Source organism: Sarcophilus harrisii, chromosome 4 (genome assembly GCF_902635505.1).
Source record: "Sarcophilus harrisii chromosome 4, mSarHar1.11, whole genome shotgun sequence".
Classification (NCBI taxonomy): Eukaryota; Metazoa; Chordata; class Mammalia; order Dasyuromorphia; family Dasyuridae; genus Sarcophilus; species Sarcophilus harrisii.
In genome coordinates this window covers 108,163,072-108,190,766 of record NC_045429.1, presented here as the reverse complement: position 1 = coordinate 108,190,766, position 27,695 = coordinate 108,163,072, and the positions used below count along the sequence as shown (strand labels likewise).

General features: G+C 33.8%; 1 protein-coding gene across 1 annotated transcript; it reads left to right on the top strand.

Annotated features, from left to right (window-relative positions):
- The first annotated feature begins 15 nt into the window (after positions 1-15).
- On the top strand, positions 16-27,695 carry NSL1 (NSL1 component of MIS12 kinetochore complex). Its single transcript, XM_012547875.3, has 6 exons — positions 16-265; positions 7,991-8,072; positions 11,492-11,622; positions 12,984-13,038; positions 24,827-24,894; positions 26,176-27,695. The coding sequence occupies exons 1-6, from the start codon at positions 23-25 to the stop codon at positions 26,452-26,454; spliced, it is 858 nt and encodes a 285-aa protein (XP_012403329.1). The 5' UTR covers positions 16-22; the 3' UTR covers positions 26,455-27,695.

Genomic DNA, 27,695 nt, shown 5'->3' with positions numbered 1-27,695 from the left:
CCGATTTCGAGCTTAAATAAAAATGGCGGGGAACGCGGACCTGCCGCCGGGGCTGGACGAGGGGGAAGGCGAGGGGAAAGAGGTCGCTTCGGGAGCCGTGTCAGCCTCGGCCTCGTCCGGGGGCCCCGTAGAGGACTTCCGGGTACGCTGCTCCTCGCAGAAAGCTGTGGCCGACGTGCTGAAGTTGTGCGGCCGCTTCATCCGGGAGCTGGGCGACGTCTTGCCCGAAGAGACCCGCGAGCTGGCGCTGAAGGACGCGCTGTGGGTATGGGCCGCTTTCCCGCGTGCTGGCCCCGGGGGGGGGGCGGGGGGGGTCAGAATCCTGTGGCTTTCCTCCCCCTGCAGCGACGTCACGAACCCCTGAAACGTCCCGGGACGGAGAGGCCCGAGAGCCCCTGATTATACAGAGGAGGGCCCTGAGGTCCCGAGGGGTGATGCTGGGACTTGCAAGGGGCGTCTCTAAGTAGGGAGGACCGAGGCTCGCCGCTGGGAGGGGGCCGCTTTTGGCCCGGAGGGTCGTCGGCAGCTCAGCGGGGACTTCTCAGGGAGCACCCGACGGCCACACTTATAACACAGATCGGAAAGTGGGAGGAAAGGCTCGGAACTAGGAAAACTAGACTCTTTTGCTTGTTCTTAGTGTCACACGTCCACTCATTTCTGCTGTCCCTTAGACTCTTTTCCTTTCTGCTTCCACTAATGTGATATTCTCATCAAATTCAGTTACTATTTCTATGCAGAGGATTCCTAGAGTTGTGTCTCCTAGGTCACAGTTCTACATTACAGTTTGGCCATCTTGAACTAGATATTCCATAAACATCTCACATCTCTATGTGCCCAAAGTAGAACTTGCTACTTTTCTCCCCCAAATTTCCCCTCTTATGAACTTGCTTGTTACTGTCTGTTCTTCTAATAATCCGGGCTCACCACATTAGTGTTATCCTCGGGTTCTATCAAATCCTAGTGTTTTGATCTTCAGCCCATCTCTCATAAATGTCCTTTTCTTTTTTTATTTTTTTATTATAGCTTTTTATTTACAAGTTATATGCATGGGTAATTTTTCAGCATTGACAATTGCAAAACCTTTTGTTCCAATTTTTCCCCTTTCTCAGATGGCAGGTTGACCGATCCATGCTAAATATGTTAAAGTATAAGTTAAATACAATATATGCATACATATCCATACAGTTATTTTGCTGTACAAAAAGAATCAGACTCTGAAATAGTGTACAATTAGCCTGTGAAGGAAATAAAAAATGCAGGCGGACAAAACTAGAGGGATTGGGAATTCTATATAATGATTCACACTCATCTCCCAGAGTTCTTTCTCTGGGCGTAGCTGGTTCAATTCATTACTGTTCTATTGGAACTGATTTGGTTCATCTCATTGTTGAAGATGGCCAGGTCCATCAGAATTGATCATCATATAGTATTGTTGTTGAAGTATATCATGATCTCCTGGCCCTGCTCGTTTCACTCAGCATCAGTTCCTGTAAGTCTCCCCAGGTCTTTCTGAAATCATTCTGCTGGTCGTTTCTTACAGAACAATAATATTCATATACCACAATTTATCCAGCCATTCTCCAATTGTTGAGCATCCACTCAGTTTCCAGTTTCTGGCCACTACAAAGAGGGCTGCCACAAACATTCTTGCACATGCAGGACCCTTTCCTTTCTTTAATATTTCTTTGGGATATAAGCCCAGTAATAACACTGCTGGATCAAAGGGTATTCACAGTCTGATAATAAATGTCCTTTTCTTGCTCACTAGTCCAGGCCCTCATCACCTGTTGTGTTGACTCCTGCAAATTTCCTTCTAACTGGTTTCTCTATCTATACCATTTCATTCTCTGCTCAGCTCCCAAATGGTTTTTTCTGTAATATAGGTTTGACCATTTAACCCTTTGGTTCAGTGAGCTTCCATAACTACTTAGGAACCAAATCAAAACTCCTCTCTCATTAAAGTTTTTTTTATAAGTAGGCCTTTTCCTACCTTGGTGTTTTAACACTTTACTCTACCCCATGCACTTTATAATCCATTTTCAGTGACCTCTTGCTTTTCTTCACATATGATACTCTTTATCTTCTGCTCTGTTCCCCATGCGTGGAATAATCTTCCGCCTTATAGCTTATCTTTTAATTTCCCTGGCTGCCTTCAACTCAGTTGAAACCCCATTTTCGATGGACCAGGCCATCCTCAGCAACAAGATCAACCAAATTATTTCTAATGGAGCAGTAATGAACTGAACTAGCTATGCCCAGAAAAAGAACTCTGGGAGATGACTAAAAACCATTACATTGAATTCCCAATCCCTATATTTATGCACACCTGCATTTTTGATTTCCTTCACAAGATAATTGTACAATATTTCAGAGTCTGATTCTTTTTGTACAGCAAAATAACGGTTTGGTCATGTATACTTATTGTGTATCTAAGTTATATTTTAATATATTTAACATCTACTGGTCATCCTGCCTTCTAGGGGAGGGGGTGGGGGGGTAAGAGGTGAAAAATTGGAACAAGAGGTTTGGCAATTGTTAATGCTGTAAAGTTACCCATGTATATATCCTGTAAATAAAAGGCTATTAAATTAAAAAAAAAAAAAAGAAACCCCATTTTCCATTCTGTGTTTATATACCTTGATAATTACATGTCTCCCCTGTCAAGATGTGAATATCTTGGGGGGAAATGTTTTTGCTCTTTGTCTTTTGCATCCTCAATGTTTAACATAGTGATTGGTGCATAGTAAGAACTTAATAAATGCTTTTTGACTTAATTAGGAGTCAGCAGCTTAATATATATGTAAAAAACACTGGCTCTAGAGTTTGGGGAGATCCTGAATTCAAATCCTGCCTCTGACATTTATTACTGTGTAATCTTTGATAAGCCTAATTTCTTTAGGCCTCAGTTATCTCAAGTATAAAATAAAAGGGGAAAGTTTCTGAGCCACCTTCCAGTTCAATTCTATAAATAAAACTTTTGTTTTAAGTCCCTGGAATTTATTTCAGATATAACTTGAGTAAATTATGTTAAATGCTTGAGCCTCCCAGGAAATTAGTGATTCAGCTTGTCATTTTTATTTAGATTTTTCAATGTAATTCATACTAGAATTATTGGAAAACAAAATTCTTGGAAAAATAATGGTTTGGGTACGCAAAAAAAACCTTAAGGAAATATTACAAAATAGTCTAAGTTAATAAATTTAGTTCCATCTTAAACCACCTAAAATATAAAAATAATGTTAATTGCATTAGAGGGATAAACATTAACATGATATACAAAAAGTTTTTGTTCACAATATTAATAAGCATGGTGTGTAGTCTTTCATGAAAGACGGACTATAAAATCCCTTGCATCTTTATATGATGCTATGATTTGCTACTTCAGAGATTTGGAGTAGAAAAGAAACTATAGATAGTTATAGTCACAGCTTTAGGACTGCATGAGATCTTAGAGATCATCTAGTTTAATGGCCTGCTCGTTTTGTAACGTACAGTGGTATTCCATCATAGTCATATACAATAACTTGTTCAGCCATTCTCTAATTGATGGATATCATCTCAATTTTCTAGTTCTTTGCCACCATTAAAAGAGCTGCTATAAATATTTTTGTACTTCATAAGTCCTTTTCCTTTTTGTTTATGTCTTTGGGATACAAACCTAGTAGTAGTTTTGCTTGGTCAAAAGATATATATGGTTTTATAGCTCTTTGGGCATAATTCCAAATTGCTCTCCAGAATGGTTGAATCAGTATACAATTTCACCATAATACATTAGTATTTTAATTTTTCCATATCCTCTCCAACATTTATTATTTTCCTTATTTTTGTTACATTAACCAAACTGACAGGTGTGAGATAGTAGTTCAGAGTTTTAATTTGTATCTCTCTCAATATGACTGAGAGCATTTTTTTTATATGACCATAGTTTTGATTACTTTGAAAAATGCCTGTTTATATCATTTGACTATTTATCAATTGAAGAATGACTCTTTTTTTCTACAAATTTGACTGTTTTCTGTGTTTGAGAAATGAAGTCTTTATCAGAGAAACTTACTGGAAATTTTTTTCCCACAATAATGACCACCAACTATGTACCTCCATCCTATTTCCCCTGTTTATCCAACTCTTGATCTCTCTCTATCCTTTTATCCTGTTTATTCTTAAAGGTGTTTTACTTCTTACTTTTATCTTCCTCAAACCATCCTTCTATCAGGTCTTCTTCCTCCCTCCCCCCATCCTGTGTCCCTTCTTAATTTTCTGTATGGTTATATTTCTACACCTTATTGCCTCTTTAAACTAGTTTCAATGTGAATAAAGTTCATGTTCTCCCCCATTTCCTCTATTTTTCCTTCCACTGCATAATCTCAGAACTCTTTTATATTAGATAATTTATCCCATTCTACTTCTCCCTTTCCTCTTTCCCAGTGCATTCTTTCTCATCTCTAAGTTTATATATAATATGTAAGTTGAATGATTTTATATATATATATAAAATCATTCAACTTATACTTTTGCTTTCTATGTATATTCTAACTACCTTAATGAGAAAGTTTTTAGGAGATACAAATATTTTCCCATGTAGGAATATAAACAGTTTAATCTTATTGACTTCCTTATGATTTCTCTTTCCTGTTTAATGTTTCTTTCTCATCTTGTATTTGAAAATCAAATTTTCTATGCAGCTCTGATCTTTTCATGGGGAATACTTGAAAGTCCTCTGTTTCATTGAATTGGTCTATTTTTTTCCCCTGAAGGAAAATCTCTTGTTGCATAGGTGATTCTTGATTAATCCTAGCTTTTTTGCCCTCCAGACTATCATATTCCAGGCTCTCTGATACTTTAATGTAGAAGCTGGACTGTGACTCTACCAAATTTAAATTGTTTCTTTTTGGCTGCTTGGGAGATCTGGAAATGGGTATGACATTCTTGGGAATTTTCATTCTGGGATCTCTTTGAGGAAGTAATCAGTGGATTCTTTCAATTTTTCTTTTGTTTTGAATATCAGGACAGTTTTCCTTGATCATTTCTTAAAAGATGATTTCAAGGCTTTTTTTCTTTTTCTTTTTCTTTTTTTTTGACCATGGTTTTCAGATAGTCCAGTAGTTTTTATCTTATCTCTCCTGGATCTATTTGCTAGGCCAATTTTTTTCAAATGAGATATTTCACATTTTCTAATATTTTTTCATTCTTTTGATTTGTTTGATTATTTCTAGAAATCATTAGTTTCCACTTGTTTAATTCTAACTTTTAAGAAATTATTTTCTTCACTGAGCTTTTGTACCTCCATTTGTTCAAATCTACTTTTTAAGGAGTTCTCTTTTGTTAATTTTTTTATTTTTATTTTTATTTTTTAGCTTTTACCACTTGGCCAGTTCTCCTTTTCAAGGCATTCTTTTCTTCACTGGATTTTTGTGCCTCTTTTTGCCATTCATCTATTCTACTATTTTCTTCAGTAATTTTTGTAATTGTTAATTTCTTTTACTAAGCTGTTGACTCTTTCTTCATGATTTTCTTACATCAGTCTTGTTTCTATTCCCCAGTTTTCCTTCTGCCTCTCTTACTTGATTTTTTAAAAATTAAAGCTTTTTATTTACACAACATATGAATAGGTAATTTTTCAGCATTGGCCCTTGCAAAGCCTTCTGTTATTATTTCCTCTTTTCTCCCACCTCCTCCCCTATATGGCAGATAGTCCAATAAATGTTAAATATGTTAAATTATGTTAAATCCAGTATATGTATACATATTTATACAGTTATCTTGCTGCACAAGAAAAATTGGATCAATTAAAAAAAAAACTGGGAAAGAAAAAACAAAGTGCAAGGAAAAAACAACAGAAAGTGTGAGAATGCTATATTGTGGTCCATACTCAGCTCCCACGGGGCTCTTTTTGGATATAGATGGCTCTCTTCATCACTGAATAATTGGCTTTGGTTTGAATCATCTCATTGTTGAAGAGAGCCACATCCATCAGAATTGATCATCGAATAGTCTTGTTGAAGTGTATAGTGATCTTCTGGTTCTGTTCATTTCACTCAGCATCAGTTCGTGTAAGTCTCTCCAGGCCTCTTTGAAATCATCCTGTTGGTTGTTTCTTCAGATCAATAATATTCCATAACATTCATATACGATAATTTATTCAGCCAATCTCTAATTGATGGGCATCCACTCAGTTTCCAGTTTCTGGCCACTACAAAGAGGGCTGCCACAAACATTTTTGCACATGTGGGTCCCTTTCCCTCCTTTAATATCTCTTTGGGATGTAAGACCAGTAGAAACACTGCTGGATCAAAGAGTAGGCACAGTTTGATAGCTTTTTGAGCATAGTTCCAAATTGCTTTCCAGAATAACTGGATCTGTTCACAGTTCCACCAACAATGTACCAGTGTCCCAGTTTTCCCACATCTCTTCCAACATTTGTCATTATTTTTTCCTGTCATCTTAGCCAATATGAGAGGTGTGTAGTGGTATCTCAGAGTTATCTTAATTTGCATTTTTCTGATTAATAGTGATTTGGAACACTTTTTCATATGACTACGAATAGTTTCAGTTTCTGCATCTGAAAATTGTTCATATCCTTTGACCATTTATCACTTGGAGAATGGCTTGAATTCTTATAAAGATGAGTCAATTTTCTATGTATTTTAGAAATGAGGCCTTTATCAGAGTCTCTTACTTGATTTTTAAAATTCTTTTTGAGCTTTTCCATGATCTGAGATTAATTCATATTTTTCTTTGAAGCTTTGGGTGCAGAAATTTTGACTTCCTGTTTTCTTCTGATTGTGTTTTGATTTTCCCTATCACCATAGGAACTTCCTATTCCTGGTCAGAGTTTTTTTTTTTTTTAATTACAGAATTTTTTTTTTTTCTATTTGCTTATTTTCCAGCTTATTTCTTGACTTTTAACTTTATGCTACATTCGAGTTCTGCTTCTGGAGTAGAGGAAGCACTGTCCCAAGCTTAAGGTTTTTTGTGCAGTTATTTTCAGAGTTAATAACAGAGACATGTAAGTTTTTGGCTCTACCAAGGTACTGTGATCTAAGGAGAGGTCTGTTTACTGCTCTCTTGTGCTATGCACTAGTTTTTGAGAAACCAGAAGCATTCTTTTCAGCCCTGAAACTGTGACCAGGGTTTTTGCACCCCTGCAGCCACAAGTTCTGCCGTGCTAGTGCTTCTCCTTGCACTGGGATGCAGGACTGTGTCTGAGATCCAACTATAGGCAGTGCAACAGAGTCCTGCCCCCCTAGTGTCAACAAAGAGACCTTTGTAAATTCCCTTCTGACCCATTGTCTGATCCACTTACCATCTGTGAAGCCTGGAAACTGTCCCTGCTGCTACTGATTCAGTTGTACCAAGGCCTGCTCCTGATTTGCTGGGGCTTAGTCTGCACTGGTGGGGTTTGCTGAATCTCTCTCCTCTCTCACCCTGGTACAACGGACTTTCCTGACAACCTTCTAAGTTATTTTGAGCTAGAAAATTAACTTCATCTTTTTGAGGATTATTTAAAGGTATTTAGGGGAGAGCTTAGATGAGTTCTTGCCTTTACCCTCCCTTTTTGGTTCATCTCCTCCCCTAATTTTATTATTAAGGGAAAGATTATATCAGTCAGATAATGTCACTCTTTGATATTCCCCACTCCCCAGACAGTATGGAAATCCTAATATTCTAATGCTTTCAAGATGATGAAGCATTTTGCTCACAATAATTTGGTTATTTTGCTCACAATAATTCTGTTAGATAAATAGTGCAAGTATTAGGACCCACTTTTACTGTTGGGGAAACTAGCCCAGAAAAGTTTGTGATTTGCTCAATGTCACAAAGGTATGTAGCAGAGGTGGGCTTTGAACTTGGGGCTTTGACATCCTTCTCAGATCTGACTAGTCTCCCTGTTAGATGGGCTAAATCTAAAAGTTGTAGACACTACTTTAAACAAATGTTTGCAGTTTTTGTTTTTGCTTTGCTTTGTTTTAAACTTTTTAATTTATTACAGAATTTTGAAACTGCTGTGCAGGAGAATGTTAGTTTCAATGGGGAGGCTTGGCAGGAAACTTCAGATAAAGAACTTTCTGTAGGTATGTAATTAAATCCTTTATAATTTATTTACATAAAGAATGTTAATTTTGCTATTTCATTTCCAATTTTAGTTTTCTATTTATACTTAATTTAGAGAAATTTAAATCAATAAAGAAAGCATAATATATGTATAATCTAAATAAGCAAAGCAAATACCTTAGACTGACATATTATAATTGGTATTGGCAAAAAACATTCTCATCTAGTTAATCTAGATGTGTGCATTATCTTTTGTGTGCATTATCTCATTTTGTCCTCTGAGTGCCCTGTGAAGTAAACAAAGCTGGTGGAATTATCCAAGTTTTAGTATCATGATCTGGATTCTGAGAAAGCCTAATGGCCTGCTCAGCATCACAGAGTAAAACATGAATAAGTGCTAGAACTGGGTACAGTGCTTGTTTTTGTGTTAGTTTGATGTTCAGTAGCATTCATTTTGTTGAAGAATACTTGAAAAATGACTTAAACTGCAAAGTAAGATAGTAATTAATCATAAGCAGCCTTACCACTTTGCTGCTGTCAAAGGGCTTAGGAAGTAGGTGATATTTCAGTGATACTTCCAGTATTTATATAGTATTGGGAGTTTGTTTGACTTTGTTCTAGAGTATAACTTTGAATATATGTTTTTAGTACATAAAGAGGAAGATCTCAGGCAGTTCAATATAATAAATGTACTTCCTAAATTAATGAAGGCTCCTGTCATACATTAATTTTACCTATTCACCATAGAGTAGAAAACTTACTCATGCATAGAAGTGGTTGTAATAAACAATTCTTACCTCTCTTTTCTCAAAAGAGACTGTCTTCTAATAATATCTCACATTTCTTAGTGAGCTTTTTTCAGTCGTTACTCTCCTGGACCTCTGCAGTGTCTTGACAATTGTTGACTACTGTCTTCTGAATATTCTTTCTTCTGGGTTATTAATCTTTCTTAATTTTCCTCCTGACTATCTGATTATTATCAGCCTCCTTTGCTGGATCATCATTCATATCCCTCCCATATTTGGGATTCATAGAGAAGAAATCAGCAACAAGTGTGGAACCAGAGAAACCCTATAGAAGAAGTCATTTAAACTGAGTCTTCCAGGAAAACAGGGATTCTGACGGGTGGTGTTGAGGAGGAGAATGGCCGATAGCTACTGCAGAAGTACATAGTGTGAAATAAAGTTTTCTATACAAGGAACAGCAGATATTCAGTATGGCTGAATATTATAGAGTGTATAGAAGGGAATCATATAACGATCCAGGAAGGGAAGAAGGACTTAATCGTTTACATTTGATTCTAGAGTCAGTAAGGAGCCATCATAGTTTATTGAGTTTAGAGGGGTGATATGGTGAGACCTATACTTGAGGAAAATCATTTTGACAGTTATATAGAGGATGGACTAGTGCAGGATGGGATGTGAGAGATATTGATTAGAAGGCCATTGTAGTAGTTCAGGGGAAAAGAGGTGGCTCTGAGTAAAGAGATGAAGGTATACATAAAAGAAGTATTGATAGAATTGACAATATTTGATAACTGATTTAATGTGTAGGGTGAGGAAAAATGTGTTGTAAACTTGAGTTACTGAAAAGATGGTGATGCTTTCAGTAAAATTAGGAAACTAATTTTATTGATTGGTATAGGTTGACATATAATGAATTCTATTCTGAATACGTTGAGCTTGAGATAACTCTAGAAAGATGTTCAGTCAGCAGTTTGTGAATCAGGCCTGGAGCTTAGGAGGGAAATAAAGATTGGAGTCATCTAAAGATATGTAGTAATTGAACCCATGGGATCTGATAAGGTTAAAGAGTAGCAAGAAGAGTGGATAGGGAGGGTCCAAGACAGAATGGTATGCCCATAGTTGGTGGACATGACCTGGATGAAATTTGACAAAAGATGACTGACAGAGTGATTGTATGAGACAAGTATATCAGGAATACCTAGAGAAGAGATTGTATCTAGGAAGCAGATCTAGGATTATATTATATCCTCAGGCTTAACCATTTACTGTGGACTCTATACCCCTGGCAATAGTGATCCTAAGGGTGTCCTTACCTTGCTTTCCAACTTAACAGTTGAGCTGTTAAATATATTCTCTTCCCCAATTAGAATATGAGCATCTACTTTATACTTAGTGCTTAGCACACTGCTTGATACATAGTAACTACTTAAATGCTTTTTCATTGATAAGAAAAGACTAAGATTGTGATGTTTTTCAGTTTTGCAGATTGACCAATAGATGGTGCCAAGAAGCCAGTTTTTTGCTCCATTCATACTTGTCTTCCTTTAGAGACTTATTTTTTTGCAATTCATTATAAAATATTATAGTATTTTCTTTTAGGCTACTGATATAATTTCTTTGTTTTATTGTTTTAATTGAGCAAATTAAAATTTCAGTGAAGTTTTCACATTAGGAATATTGCAAGGTAAGTATTTTTATTCGATAGGCTTAAAATATTTAATATTGATGATAATGATAACTCATGTTTATGTAATATTTTTTGCATTTTACAAAGTACTTTCCTCCCAATTAACCTGTGACCTAGAAATTGTAGAGAATACATAAGACCAAAAGAAGTGGGCCAGTTGTGTGGGGAAAGCGTGTTTGGAAAGTCCACATAGTATATTGGTACCTCTTAGTATCTATCAAAAGTGCTAAAGGAATGCCCCTACTTGCATTGGGTAAGAAGATTTATGAGAAATGTTAATAAAAATTGTACAAAGTCACAGAGGATTTGTGATCTGTATTAGTGAAGCAACTACCAAAACAGAGGAAAAAAACAGGTTTGGATTGGTCAAGTCCACCCCTGTAATATGTGTGTGTGTGTGTGTGTGTGTGTGTGTGTGTGTGTGTGTGTGTGTAAATAATACTGTAAATGTTTACTGTAATTGACCTTAACTCATTTTTGTATAGCTCTTTTTTTTTTTGGCTGAGACAATTGGGGTTGAAAGGCTTGCTCAGGGTCACACAGCTAGGAAGTATTAAGGGTCTAAGACTAGATTTGAACTCAAGTCCTCCTGACTTCAGGACTGATGCTCTACCTACTGCGCCACCTAGCTGTCCCTTTGTGTAGCTCTTTATAAGGTGACTAGCTTATCTAATTTTAAGGGATAGCAATACCATTTTGAGAACCGATTCAGCTGGTTTAATTTGGCTAAGACCACTAAAGAGATATTCAATTGCATTACCTATTTGAATTGAATTTGGGAAATTGAATATAATGCTGATCCTTATATCGCCTTAGTATATGGTTTATATTTAAGTTAATTAATTTTCCTTGTTCAAAAATTACTTTTTTTCCCAGAAGCATGCTACTTTAAAAAAAAAAAAAAAGCATAAATTGAGTAGTTTCCTAGAGTATTAGTACTATACTCAGAAAAATATTTTAGGTACAACTTCTTTTGTTTTTAATTATTTCTTTTTTATGAGTTTAGATCCCAAGATCAGAATTCTTGAAGATCAATTTGATGAAGTTATAGTAGATACAGCTACGAAACGTAAGCAGTATCCCAGAAAGATTGCCGAATGTGTCATCAAAACTATGAAAGCACAACATGAACTTTTGGTAAGATGAGCTATCTTTGTAATTACTTAAAATCTAAGCTTATGGAAATTCTTATAATGAATTATCTACTGTTTTTAGGAATGGTATCTGTTGAATTAAGCTAATATTGAAATAAAGATTGAAGTCAGGAAACTAGAAGTGACTTTACAATACTAAGAATTGGGAAAGGGAATCAAAAAATCAAATCAAAATCAAACAAATCAAAAAATGTTAGCTATTTTCTCCTTTCTTTGTCACTTGCAATTGGTACTGCTGGACAGAGACTATTTCTTTGAGGGCATAAGAATATATGATTTGAATAGCATTTGATCTAACTGATGATGATCTAACTTATTTATGTGCTGGTAGGCACATGTTTCATGGACTTAAATATTATACCAATACTGATCCTAATGTGGGTCCTGGGTCTAATGTGAGACCCAGGTCTCCTAAAAAGACGTCATATAGAGTAGTTGTAGAACATGGCTTCTGAAGGGGAGAAACTCCATTACTTATAGCAATTTATTTAACAATCCCATAACACTTTGTTGTTTTAGAAAAACAAAAGCATATTGTATATAACTCAGTGTGTAATCTTTCAGCCAAGAAGATATTTTCTATTAGCTTCTTTTGTTGTAATACAAGGTCTCAGGGTAAGGAAGTCCCTAAGTGTTTCCTCTTCCCAATTCTACAGCTTTCAGGTGAAGGGAAGCAATGTGGGAAAGCTCCAGAATATGATCTCAGGCAAGTGATTGAAACTTCCTGAGCTTCTTTTTCCTAGTCTGTAAAAATAAGGGTTGGGATTAGATGCCTGTGGCTCTCTCTTTCCCCTCTAGGTTTATGTTCTAAGGTCTTACTCCTCTCTCCCTCTGCATGCTTTTTGAACCAGCTAGTAGGTTTCTTATTTCTGATCTCTGCTGTAATAAATGCATACTACCAGCCTTGGCCATTCCATTCCATATCCTTTTAGGAGGCCAGGATGTTTAAAGCTGGTTTTTGTGGTCTGTGTTGGAAACTAAACCACCATTTTATAACATTGTATCTGTGCCTCAATAGCTTCTAAATTCCATGAAGCTGCAGTGTCTTTGTGGTGTGTGTACTTGTTTGTTATAGTGCTTTTTCAGATAATGTTATCTGTGCTTTTTAATATAAATAGTGGATGGCAGCACTGAAAGGCAAAATTTAGCCTTAGTTGAGTAACTGTCTCTCCTTTTCATCTGCTAACTGATAATTGGAGTTGGTATTTTGCAGCAAATACTGATAATAATATATAGTATTTACTTTCAAAAAGAAACTCACTTTCATTTTTATAAAAAGCTTGTATTTCCAGATAAAGTGAAGTCTTTTTTTTTTTTTTTCATCAATTCTTATTCTATGTTTAGAAGCACTACCGACCTGTTATACATGCAGAGGAGATAAAATCTGATGCTAAACAAGGTGAGTCAACATTTGATTGCATGGAAAATGAAACAGCTCAAAATTGTTCTGAGTTTTGGTACTAATAGGTTAGCAACAAGAATGCCTTTACCTTTACTCATACCTTTACCAATTTAATTTTCCACAAATCTATAGCTACAATGGAAGAGAACAGGATTCTTTAGGGGGGAAGAAACCTTAAAACATGTTTCTCTGGTGAGACAGGTAGATTTTATTTATATCCATTGATAACCAGAGTTTTTATAGAAGACAAATCATCTGTGGACAGATAGATTATATTCTCGGAGGTACATCTGATGTAGTGGATAAAGCCCTGGATGTGGAGTCAGAAACACTTGAATTCATATCTGGTCTCAGACTCTTATTAAATTTGTGACTCTAGGCCCATCATTTAAGTATGCTTTACCTAAGTTCCCTTATTTGCAAAAATGAGGATAATTTTAGTAATTACCTCCTAATTTGGTTTCTTGGATAAAATGAGGTATTTGCAAAAAGGTTTTGTAAATTTTAAAGTGCTATGTAAATGCTATTAGGTATTATGAAAACTCTTGTTTTTAGTTCTCTTTTAGTTTCACTAGTTTCTCATGTATGTAAATTTTTATACAACAGGTTGTCACCATATATAAAGTATATGTCACCATATATTTTAAACATAAAAACTGAGAACTTTTCATTTGAGAGCACTTGAAAAATGATCCTATTATGTAATAAAAAAAGCTTTTTTAAAATTTTAAATTAAATTTTATTTTTCTAATTTATATTTTCTCTTCCCCAAATCCTCATTAAAAAAAAAAAGGAAAGGAAAAAACTATAACAAATACACATAGTCAAGCAAAACAAATTCCCATCTCAGGCATGTGAAAAAATAGGTATCTCATTTTGTGAATTGAGTTTATCATTTCTCTGTCGAGATCTTGTATATCATTTCTCTCTTAAGAGATGGATAGCATTTTTCATCCTTGGTCCTTTGGATCATAGTTGGTTACCACAAAGTTCTAATTGTCTTTACAATGTTATTATATAAATTTTTGGGGGGTTCTACTTCTTACCCTCAGCATCACTTAATATAGGTCTTCTCAGGTTTCTCTGAAATCATCCCTTTTATTATTTCTTAGGTATAAGTATTATATTTATATGCCATAATTTATTCAACCAATCCACCTTTGATGAGCATCTCTTTAGTTTCCAGTTCTTTGCCACTACAAAAAGAGATTCTATCAAGATTTGTACATATGAGTATTTTTACTCTTTCTGTGATCTCTGGAGTATAAACATAGTAATGTACATTTTAATGACTTTTGGGGCATGGTTCCATATTGCTTTCCAGAATGGTTAGACTGAATCAATTTAGAACTCTTATCAGCCACACAGTAAAGTGCTTGTTTTCCTGCAGCCCCTCCAACATTTTCCATTTTCCTTTTATGTCATTTATATCTGATAAGTGTAAGAACCTCAGAGTGGCTTTAATTTATATTTCTTTAATGATTAGTGACTTAAGGAGCTTTTTTTTTTTTTAAAAAAAAATATCGTTGATAATCAAGTTTGGATTTCTTTCTTTTAGAAAAAATCTAAAATCTTTTTTGACCATTTATCTTTTGGAGAATGGCTCTTTCTTATAAGTTTGAATCATTTCCTTGTAAATCTTGGAAATGAGACCTTTATCAGAGAAAATTTTCTCTAGCTATTTTCTTCTAATTTAGGTATATTAATTTTGTTTGTGTAAATCTTTTTTAATTTTATGTAATCACAATTGCGTATTTCACAAATGTGTACAGATTGCACAAATTTTACCTTCTGTGATGTTCTCTGTTCCTTGTTTGGTTATGAACTCTTCCCCATCCATAGCTACAAAAAGGTATTTTCCTCATTGTTCCTCATATTTGTTTATGATGTGACCTTTTAAATATCCATTTAGAGGTTATTTTGATATATTGTATGGAGAGGTTGCTCTAGATCCAATTTCTGTCAGATGTTTTTTAGTTTTGCCCGTCGTATTTACTTAATAGTGAATCCTTACTTCAGTAGTTGGGGTCTTTGGGTTTATTGAACCATAGGTCACAAGTTTTATTTCCTAATTATGTTATTATCTAATAATTTCTTCAATCTTCTCCACAAGAATAATATACTTTATCAAAAGCTTTACTAAGACCTATGTAAATTATTTATATAGCATTCCTCTACGGTACTAATTTACAAATTTTATTTTTAAAAGTTTTTTTTGTTATTTCAAAAAAAACTTTTCAATAACAAATTTTTGTTTCTCTTTTGATCCTTACCCAAAAGTTCCCCATTGTGCTTCCCCATTGATGTTTTTGCCCTTGTATGTATTACTAAACTACTATTTTTATAAGTTTTCTTTTTTTGAATAAAGTATGCCTTTCCACTGCCATTTTAGCCATGAATCCTTATCAAATTGTAGTGGCACCTATGAGACCATGCTTATTTCTTTGCAGTAAGAAGTTTACTTGATCTTTGCTTTCTGCCAAGTTTTTCATAATTTTGGATGAAATTTGTGAATAATTTGTGTTCTTGGAAATGTCTCCAGTGAATTTCTGAATACTTTTATTAATATTTTTTCTTGAATGTTATATCTTTTGTGGTATCTGACTTAACAGTTGTAATATGGGAAACTTGTTCCTTTCCCCCTTCTATTTTTCTTTGGAATGTGCTTCATCAAACCTTCAAGTCTCAAGGAAAATATATTATAGTATATTAAAATTATTGAATATGTTATTATGTATAGTATTAATATATCATTTAAATATATTACTAGTATATTTTAAAATATTAAATATTCTTCACTTCTGGCCAAGAGCTCACAATTTGAATTTTTAGATGTAAATTTCTTGTTTGGAGATCTCTGATACCATGGAAACCAAATTTTTACTTTCTACATTTTCTTCTCTTATAAAGTCTCTTTCCTCACTGTAACAATAATGAAAATATCACTTATTCCTGGAAAGTCTTAAATTTCCTGACCAGTATTTTATAATCCCTAGAGGTCACGTTGTCTAGATTGTTTTGACAGTATCACTTGTTTCATGTGAATTCCCACAATTGGATATTAATTTTCAGGTTTGACAAATCACTATCACATCTCAGATTCATGCTTCAAGGACAAAGAATCAATCCTTCCCACTGACGCATTGGACTTTTTGTATACTCCTAGGAGAAACAGATCTTTGTCAAAGATTATGCGAGGGCTTAGTTTACTCACATACTTTTAATTTGTAATTATAAAGCCTTTTAAAAATATAATATTTTACATGGAAGATTCTATATAGAAGACTTCTAATAGAGTTACTCCCAACATACATATATGTAGCTGATTAAATATAACTCCTTTAGAAGAATGGTTGCCCTAACTTAACTGATATAAGATGTACCTTCCCACTACTAGCTGGGATATCCTTCCTTTTGTTCTTCCCTTAAGTTTGGCCCTGATTGAACTCTACTTCTTATTTCTTTCTCATACTAGCAAAATGAGAATAGTGGTCAGGGGACTTACTAGGTTGTAAGGGAATCTGCCATCATCTTCATTTACTCTCTATAACCGTAACATTCTCTTTCCCCATTCCTCTCTGCAGTTCTGTCCCTAGCTGATTTTCCTTTTCTGATAGTCTTGGTCATAGGCAGCATTAAAGGTAAAGAGAGAGAGAGAAGAAAAATTGAAAGAGAAGGAAAATGGGAAGCATTGTCATGATTCTTTAGTACCTACCCAAACTCTTCCTACTTAACCCTTAATTGCCTCTTTCTATATTCCTTAGCTCTTTTTCTCTTTGCCCTCTGACTGAATCTTGACTTTTTCCCTTACCTTCTGTCTCTTTATAATTCTCATCTCCTACCTCCAAAGTAGCCATACTAGAGTCTCCTAATACTTGATAAAACTTCCTGCTAATAACTTGGAATTGAGAGGCATCTACATTGAGGTAAGAAAAGGAATAGTTTCAGTTGTCTGGTTGGCCGGGTGTGGGCATGGATAAGTCCTGATGATCTGTGTTGAGATACAGAAGACATTTTGCTCCTTTAAAAATTATCACAATTTACCTAGTCTGATGATTAATGACGTTCATCTATAAATGGAAATACTGTCTATAATTCTTACCCCATAGAATTGTTGTGATGAAAGTGTTTGATATGATATTGAATACTACTTAAATATGAATTATCATTCCTCCACTAATACTATACTCAGATGCCTTGTTGGTAATGTGCAGATGACTGGTTTCCCAAAAATATTCTAGTGGAAACTAAACTTTTACCAAGTTGGGAAAATTTTGAGAAAAAAATCTGATGATAGACTATACTGCATGTGAATCATTCGAATGTCAGGCTAGCTAAATTAAGAGACTTTAATTCTCATATTGGCCATCAGGTGGGAAAGAGTTTCAGTCATAGCAAAATTTACCTGGGCTCTATTTTAAGTCTCATTGGAGTTGGGGAATAGTCTTGTTCTTACAAATTTGAATTATTTCCTTATGGTTCTTTGATATTAGACCTTTTAATCAAAGAAAAGCTCTCAGTTAACTTTCTTTCCTAATTTTAACTTTATTAATTTTGTGTAAAAAAATTGTTTATTATTATTGTTTGTGAGGCTCTCTATTTGTTTGGTCATGAATTCTTTACCCATAATTGCAAAAGAAAGGGTGTTTCTTTTGTTTCTCTCCTGATGTGTTGATGATGTGACCTTTTATGTTATGTCACCTTTTGGAGCTTACTTTAGTATGTGTATTGTGTGGTAAGGTGCAAACTGAATTTCTGCCAGACTTCTTTTTATAATCAGTTTTTGTCAAATAGTTGTTGGGATTCTTTGGGCTTATTGAGTACTGTACTCTACATTGTTTGCTTCTGTATGTTTTATACCCAATGTGATGGACTCATTGACTTTTAACTAAACCAAATTGTTTTGATAATTACTACTGTGTTGTTATGAGATACAGTACTTCAAGGACCCTTTCTTTCCTGTTGGTTTTTTTCCCCCTTATTTCCTTTGAGATTCTTGATCTTTTGTTCCTTCACATGATGTTCTTTACTGTTTTCTTGAGTTCTATAAAGTAATTCTTTGATAGTTTTTAAGATGTGGCACTGAATAGCTAAGTTAATTGATATTGTCATTTTATAATATTGGTGTGGCCTAAGCATGAGCCATTAATATTTATATAGTTATTTAGGTCTGTCATTACTTCTGTAGAGATTTTGTAGTTGTACTCATATAATTCTTTGTACACCTTGATAAGGAAACTTAAATATTTGACCCATTCTGTAAGTTATTTTGAAGGGAATTTTTCTCTCTCTTCCCACTATATTTTTGTTGGTAATTTGGAGAGAAGCTGATGTATGAATTTATTTTGCATATTGTAACTTTGTAGAACTTAATAATTTTCAATTAAAAATTTTAATTTACTAAGTTGTTGGTGTAGTTGACAAAATTGAATCGAACATCCATTAGTACATGTGATTAAAGAGAGTTCAGTTCTCTAAATATAATGGTTGAATATAATTCACTGTAGTAGTTTATAGATTGTTATAAAATTCACTTGTAGGTTTAATTTCACCAGTGTATTTTAACATGTGACATCACAAATAGAATTGAATTTAAACTCAGCTAAATGGCTGTAGTTGAGATAAGAACTAAAACTCTGAATTAAACATAGAGGAAAGTTTAAGTAGGAGTTTTTTTTTTTTTTTTTTTTTTTTTTAAATTAATGGAGTCATGGAAAGTATTAAAAAGTGTCAGTTTCTTTGGAAGCCCACAACACTGTTTATTATCTCAAAATTCTAAAAAGGCACATTCAACTGAAAATAATTCATTAGGAAGTTATAAATAATTTTATTTGTTTCATTGTCAGCAGTGATCTGTTGCTTATTTGTAGCTTTAATTACCATTTTTGAAATGAATCCAAAATAAATGCTTGCTTGATCATATTAATCAAATGTAGTTGGAAAATGGAAAGGAAGGGATTGGAAAGTGGAAAGGAAGGGATTGAGTACTTTTGCTAAGTTTATACATTTGTGTAGCCTCTTAGAAGTTCATGTTTCCTAGATTAGTAAATGAATCAGAATACATTTGAAGTATTGCAATGACCCTTGAAGGTGGGTCATCTGACAACCTCTCCTTGAAGGCCTTCAGTATCCTGAAAGCAAAACTAGTTCAGTTGCTCAATCTTTCATTTCCACTTTTTCATTTCCCTTTGTTTTGGAAAGCCAATAACTGGAGAAAACAATTTTCTCAGGGGTAACACTCTACTTCCACATTTTAAAGAACTAAGTAACTTTTTAAAGTAACAGTGCATTAGTCTGCTGTTTAGATAGCCAATGGGAAACATTTAGTCTTACCCTGTTAAGCTATTTTAAGAAAACAGTTTTCATGGTCTTTAGGCTTTCTTAAAGGTTGCTTCCTTGTCTTATTCTTTTTAAATCATTGCTTATTTTGAGATTAGTAACTGAGGAGATACTTTTCTTAATCCTTAAAGGAATGTGTAGTGATATTTAAAGAACTAATTTTGGTTCTCAATTATAAGACATGATGCTTCTAGTTCTTTTGCTGATCTTGCAAGAGCAGTCTCAGAGATGTATATATTTTCTTTCTTTAATCACAAAGTCTGTTAAGTCATTGATACATCATTAATTTTTGTAGCATGTTATATTCCAAAAATTTATTTGTAAACTGAATTGTAAAATTCATTCCCCTGTAAGAAGAGAAAATGATTTTTTGGATCTCACAAAAGTGTTTAACCCATCAGACTTTTATTAGTGCCTACCATGTGCCACATGCTAGACTGAAAAGAAAAGGCTTCAAGGAGTAATTGTAGGAGTGGAAGTAGGGGAAGGAGAGATAAGTAAATAGAAATTATATATAAAATAATTACAAAGTAATTGGGAGGATCAGGATTGGCCTCTTGTTAGGAGATCACACTTGAGCCTTAGAGGAAGCTGGGGATTTTACAAGGTGGAAGGGAGGAGAGAGAATTCCAGACATGATGAATAATAAAATACTATTACATGTGTTATATTTCAGAAATATTATGAGTTAAATGAATTTTTATAAGTTAATTTAGTAACTAACCTAAGCTGTTCAACATTTATGTTTACTTGTTGTATGGTCCTAACTGAGAAAACAGATGAACTGTGAACATTTTTCTACCCTACAAACACCATACCAAGATAGAAATATTGCAATGCCAAAAATATTTATTCTTCTAGTCTATTATTTGATTATATTTAGTCCATATTGCTAAGTTATGGTATTAACCTGTATAGTATCTTCTTAAATAAAATAATAGTTGGGGGTTAATTTAGTATCTTTAAAGAAAGAGATTTAGTGGAAATTTTTTTTAATATGAAAGATCTTCTGTCTAGTGAAAAAGTTCATATGTTTTAGACTTTTCTGTTAGAATTTAATGTAATTACCTGCATATTTAAATTAAAGCATTAGTTGCAGAATTTTTGCTGCAGAAGTTATCTAATTTAAAATTTAGTGGTTTTGAAATAATTTCATCCTTAAATTTATTACTGGTATATAATCTCTCTCTTTTTAATTAAAGTTTTTTATTTACAAAACATATGCATGGGTAATTTTTCACCGTTAACCCTTGCAAAACTTAGTGTTCCAAATTTTTTCCTCCTTCACCCCACTTCCTCCCCTAGATGGTAGGTAGTCCAATACATATTAAATATGTTAAAATATATGTTAAATCCAATATATGTATACATATTTATCTTGCTGCACAAGAAAAATTGGACCTAGGGGGGAAAAAAAACTTGAGAAGAAAAATAAAATGCAGATATCAACAGCAAGCATGAAAATGCTATGTTGTGGTCCACACTGAGTTCCCACAGATCTCTCTCTGGGTGTAGATGGCTCTCTTTATAACTGAACAATTGGAACTGATTTGAATCATTTCATTGTTGAAGAGAGTCATGTCCATCAGAATTGATCATCGTATAGTCTTATTGTTGCATATCGTTGTGTATAATGATCTCCTGGTTCTGCTTTTTTCACTTACCATCAGTTCAAATAATTCTCTTCAGGTCTCTCTGAAATCATTCTGTTGGTCATTTATTACAGAACAATAATATTCCATAACATTCATATACCATAATTTATTCGGCCATTGTCCAATTGATGGGCCATTCTCCAATTCAGTTTCCAGTTTCTAGCCACTACAAAAATGGCTGCCACAAACATTTTTACACATATGGATCCCTTTCCCTCCTTTAAGGTTTCTTTGGGATATAAGCCCAGTAGAAACACTGCTGGATCAAAAGTATAAGTTTTTGAGCATAGTTCCAAATTGCCCTCCAGAATGGTTAGGTCTCTTCACAGTTCCACCAACAATGTATCAGTGACACTGGTATATAATCTCGAATAAAATAGCCATTTTGACCAATTTCATTCAGAAAATAAATTTCTCCCAATTTTTCTTCAGATTTTTTTTGTCAGGAAGGAATTTTCCTATTTTAGAAACTTAATCTTATTTTTTTCATGCATATGTGGTTTGTTTTTAAAATTTGCTTAGGGTCATTAATTAGTTCAAATGGTCATGTTTATATTAGTAATATAATTCATGGAACAGTGGAATTTTGAAAAGTAGCCTATAGAACATGAAAAGTAAACCAAATTTTCTCCTTGCACTTGAAATTTCACACATGGAGAACCGTTGTATCTCTTGCACAGGTTTTGAATAATGGATGGTATTTTTGCGTTTTCCCAGTTATGAATAGAATGACACACAGTTGTGTACTTGCTCCCATGTCTTTTATTTTATTTCTAATATAATTTTTAAAATGTTAAATACAAAATGAGAAAACAAAAAACAAAACATCACCATGTACACAGCAGATTATAGGAGCGGATTCAATGAAAAATAATAAATTTCCATTTCAAGAAAACCTAAATATTGTTTTCAAAGCTGCCCAGCTTTTCTTTGTTTCCTTGTTGATTTTCTATTGTTCTCTGTTATGAATCACTCCCATAGTTTTTAGCCTGTTTTCAGCATATTGTCAGATGGCTTCATCAAGAACAAAATGTCAGGAAGGCATACTCTGATAAATTATTTAACTTGAAAAGGCTACAAGCCAAGAATAAGTGGAAGAAGAGTTGGTGCACAACTTTTTGTTCACAGATGATTGTGTCCTCAGTGCAGCCTCTGAGACTGAAGTGTAATAAAATGTGGTTTGATTCTCTGCTGCTTGTCCTAATTTTGGTCTTACGATCAACACCAAGAAAACAGAAGTTCTCCCCAAGCCAGTATTACTCCATCTACATGTGGAACACAAATGGAGAAATTTTGAATGCTGTGGATAAGTTCATTTACCTTGGCAGTATACTTTCCAGGGATGTGTACACAGATGATGAAGTTAACACACACATAGCCAACAGTAGCTCAGCATTTGAGAAGCTCCAAAAGAATGTGTGGGAGAGAAGAGGTATTAAGTTGTTTACGAAACTGAAGGTCTGCTGAGACTCTATACTGTCCTTGTTGTATGTGTGTGAAATCTGGACAGTCTACTGGTGTCATGGCAGAAAATTCGATGGCAGAACTGCTTCCATTTTTATTGTTTTAGGAAGTTTCTGAAGATCAGCTGACAAGATAAGATACCACACACTAAGGTCCTTTCTTGACCTGAACTGCCAAACATTCAAGCTCTTCTGCAGAGAATGCAACTCCAGTGAACTGGCCACATTGTTCAATTACTAAACATACATTTGTACATGTTAGTCCAAAGAAATGATACAAGGACACTTTCAGTATTTCTCCGAAGAACTTTGGTATTTGGTATGAGACATGGGAGACACTGGCATTGGATCATCCATCATGACATTTCCACATCAAAAATGGCACTATGCTCTGTGGGCAAATTAAAATTGCAGTAGCTCAAAAGAAACATGAAGTGTGCAAATTGAGAGATATCTCCCTCCCAAATGATAATATGAAGTTTTTATGCACATCCTGTGGTACAGTCTTCCAAGCTTATAATTGGTCTGATCAGCTACAGCCAGACACATTGAATGTTGATCTCCAACATCATGGTGTCATTTTGGTCTTCTTCAAGCATTAAGGATAAACAACAACTTGAAATTTAAATGTACTTATAAGACACTCTCTTTTGGATGTTCTCACCCATTTCTTTTTATTCCTTAAATGTTTATCCAGGCTATACAGGATGGAGACTGATACAAGAGAAAACAAAACATTATAACTGGTTTCTATGAAGAAATTGCTTTGATTGTATGCTGTTTTTTGAATATGAATGTTCTGGGCCAGAACTTGAAACAAGGTACCAAGTGGAATTGAGGAGACAATGGTTAAATCTAGTTTAGTATGGTTCAGTATGATTGATTTAATCTTACAACAAGTAATGGTTTCCTAGTGATATAATGATTGGTTTATACTCAGTGTGGAGAATATAAGCAGGGACTGAGAGCCACAGAAGAGAAGCTTTCAGAGGGCAGAGAAGACAGGCGGGACAGAACCAAGGACAGACAGACATTCATTCGATCTTCAGTCAGGCCAGTGGTGGTAGGCTCTCCTGCATTTCTCCACTGAGACCAAGGCTGGTCTGAAAGGCTTGCCAGAAAACTGCCCAGCCCCAGGAAGGAGATAATAAAGAATCTGGACTGTAAGAAAGCTAACCAGGCCCCAGGAAAGGAGACAAGACTTTGAAAGAGATAATAAAGGATTTGGACTTTAACCTCTGGCTACTCTTCTGGTGATTACTGAATTGAAACGAAGGCTGCCTCAAAGACCCCCAAGAAATCGAACCAGAGAACATTACATATGAATGTGCTTGTAATCTACCATTATCTATTTAAAATCACACAATATTGCTGCTTTTGGTCTTTATATAGATTAACTAATCCAAAGGTTCTTAAATTAAACCTCCTTAGCTGATTTTGGCAGTTTATGGGTGAAACCTATGGGCCCTTTCTCAGAATAGTGGTTTCTTTCAGGTTTTGTTTTTAAAATCATAATCGGAAGAAATAATAAATTTTAGTTAAAGATTAGTGAAAATAAAGGTATATAATTTTTCTCATTCAAGTTTGTGAACCTTCTGAAATCCATTAAGATTCTTCCTTCACTGCCACCTAGCCCAACTGCCTCAATTTATAGATTTAATTCCTCAACAAATATGTTTTATAATTCTTGTTATATGTAAGGCATATAAGTGAGGAACTTGGAGCATAAAGAAGTGGTAACTTGTAAGTGACCAAGTCAAGACAGAAAATACAAGCGAGGAAACCTGGATTCAGAATTAAAAAGGAATTTAGCCACTGAAGGACAAGAAACAAATAGCAGTGTTAATATAAACCCAAAATTCTGTTCTGTGTGGGATTTTGTATCTCAAATTCAAATATTGCTTTGGATTATTAATTCTTACATGTAAGGAGTGTGTATATATTTTGAAGGAAAAGATGCAACTAAAATATTGCTACTAATTTTGACTTATTTTAGCATATATTTCCTTTAAAATATGATCATTCTTAATCATCAGCATTATATCATTGCCAAGTGTTGCTATTTTTAAAAAAAGACATAAATATGATTCCCTGCCTATGTGCTTATATTATAAAGATTCATCTTTCTATAGTACCTGTGTTTGCCATTGTTGATTTTATTATGATAGTATAAAATCTTTTGTAGCTTTGGGTAGTTAATTTTTAATTTAGTCAATAATAACATTGTAAGAAATATCAAATTAAGATGAATATCTATTTAGAAATTTTATTCTTTTTTTTTTTTTCTTTTGGAAAAGAAATAAAATGGTATTGGGGTTTTCTTTGCAGAATCTTACATGGAAAATTTGAAAAGCAGAGGAGAAACAGCTACCAAGCAGATTACTGAAATAACAAAGGTAAAAGCCAATGTTGCTTTTAAATGGAAGATATGGGGCTTGGTACTCTCTTTGAAAATTCATGATACGTATTTTTAGAATCAGTTTTAGCATAAATTCTCAGGAGTTTTTTTTACTTGATTTTTCTGTATTTCTCTAAGAGAGGAAGGGGGTGGGATGGGAAAGAAAGGGAATAAACATTTATATAAACCTATTATGTGCCAGGTACAATGCTAAACATTTTATAAATACTATTTCATTTGAGTTGCACAAAACTTAAGGGGAAAAGGGCTATTATTTTTCCTATTTTACAGTTGAGGAAACTAAGGCAGATGGCATTTGAATGACTTTTATCCAGTGTCATACAGTTAGTAAGTATCTGAGGCCAGATTTAAACTCAGGTTTTCCTGATTCCAGGCTCAACATTCTATCCACTGTAGCATCAGCTGTCTCTAACAAGTTGTTAAAAGTTTGGCTTTCATGGTTAGTGGACATTCTGGGTGTTGGTTTTTGATCCAACCAACTTTAGAGGCTACATTCAAATTTGAAGTCTTCACAATATCATTATAGCTTGTATTGTTGAATTAATTTATCCAAAATGAAAAACAAAAGTGAAACTTAAAGTATACAAAATAATTTGAAATGTTTTTTATGTAACATTTTATTAAAAATTCGACTATTTAGCATCTCTTTCTGGTTGACTGTTAACTATTGCTTCAGTTCATGTCAGCTTCAAAGGTCAGCTTTAAATCTTTTAATCCTTGATGTGATTTAACCTGATTGCCTGAAAAACCATGACTTTCTTTTGGTACTTGCGTGCAGTGGATGCTTCTTAAATATCCAGCTAACTAATTTGAGATTGTAATCTAAAACACCTTTTACCTGCTTGTAATTCTAAGTAACAGAAGCTCTTCTTTTTAATGGAAAGTTTTAAGATGTGGCTTTCCAATAAACTGAAAGATTGGCATTATCTATGGTTTTTGTTCTTTCATTAATTTATTTCATAATTTTGTTCCCATGTCCAAAAAATTCATAGTGTAGAGATTACTGTAGTACTTTACTCGAGCTGAGATATTAATAAGCTTATTTTCAAGTATTCATTTATCAGGGTTTTCTAACTATACCTGAAGTTTCTCATCTACTATTGATATAGTCTCTTGGTAGTTTGAAGAAAGTTACCCTGCTAGTTGTGACCTCATTATATTCTAAAATATATTTCTAAAATAGCTATTGCCTGAAATCTAGGCTATTATGTTTTTCTTTCATTGAGAATTAACTTGAAGTATCATTTTATTTGTTAAGACCTTGCCAGCGTTGATTGAGCAAGCAGAGGGGTTCTCCAAAGTTCTAACGATGCAGCCCATTCTACAACTTCAAAAGCTCCATCAAGAAGTTTTCTCTGGAAGCCATTCGAAAGAAGCTATAAAACCTGAGAACTTTATAACACAAATAGAAACCACCCCCACAGAGACTAATGCCAGGAAAACCACTAACATAGTGTTGAGGAGAAAGAAACCTAAAAACTCTCCACAAAGAAAACAGTATCCATTGTTGCAAAGGAGAATTGATCTTGATTCATGAGATGCTCCTGTTTGTCTTGGAAGTGGTAAAAGGGCTTTATCTGTAGCATTAAGCCTAACTGAAACTTTTTGCAGAATAGGAAATGAATTTTTTCAACCAGTCATGCATTAAGCAAATGTAATAACTATATAACCAATCAATGAACTTGTGATATAGATATAGTGTATATATTTATTCACCATTTCAACTGCAATGAGATGAAAAACTTGTGTTTGAGTTTGTGATATAATGGCCATAAGTAGGCAGTTCTGGTGTAGATGTTCCATATTCTCAAGTACCATCAATTTTTTTTGTTTTGTTTTGTTTTCATGGTCACTTTCATGGAATTTCATGGTTGAGATAAATAAACTATTAGACTTCCATGAATTATATTTTTTTAAATAAAGGTAGCTTACTAACAATTTATATGTTTAACCTATTGAAAAGGAATCATCAGTTATGAGCAATAGATGTAATTTTGACTTTATAAATTAATATCCAGATGGGAAAATGATATTAATAGTGTTATTCCTATTCTTAATTTGGATTTTTCATTTGGACTTAATGAATCAATATTTTCGTGTGAGACTTTCAAAGGTTACTTATGTTTATTTAGACAGTATTCTTGTAAATAAAAGGAGACTCCATTGTTTTCCTTGTACAATGTATATATTTTTTATATTTCATAAAGCTTTTAGTCTTCAAACAGCATTTGACTGTCAAGTACTGTTTTCAGATTTTATATTTGTGTTTAGTTCTAGTTCCAAGTATTTGTGTCAGATTAACACTTTGATACATAATTTTGACACATTATGAAAGAATGTATATGTATCCATACTGAACTATTTTACATCAAAATAATATGTATGTATTATATATGTAATCATTGTTAGATTGACTGCAAGAGAGTGAATAATCCTTTATCTTCCATATTTTTTTCAAGTCACAGTTTTTAACATTTCCTTATTATAGCTTTAAGTCACAGTATAAAGACAACCATACAGTTTACCGTATGTTTTTCTGTTTTCGTGACTGACAATATCATCTATTTTCAAAGGCTTTTGCTAATTGTGAAATTGAAAAATCTCTCTTTATTGGTTATCATACTGGTAGTATCTTAATCATAAATATCTGATTTTTACAAAATCAGAATTCCCTAAATAAGAAAATTGTAAAAGTATTTTGTGTATATTTATATCACACTTGTATTTGTATATTTGTAAATAGAAATGTAGTTTATATTAAAATAATAACACAAACAA

What these genes read in the sequence shown, in the direction of transcription:
- NSL1 (XM_012547875.3), top strand. Translation starts at nt 23, where the DNA reads ATGGCGGGGAACGCGGACCTGCCGCCGGGGCTGGACGAGGGGGAAGGC. An exon ending in AGATAAAGAACTTTCTGTAG is followed by an intron (nt 8,073 to 11,491) that starts GTATGTAATTAA and finishes TTATGAGTTTAG; the next exon opens with ATCCCAAGATCAGAATTCTT. An exon ending in AGATTACTGAAATAACAAAG is followed by an intron (nt 24,895 to 26,175) that starts GTAAAAGCCAAT and finishes TTATTTGTTAAG; the next exon opens with ACCTTGCCAGCGTTGATTGA.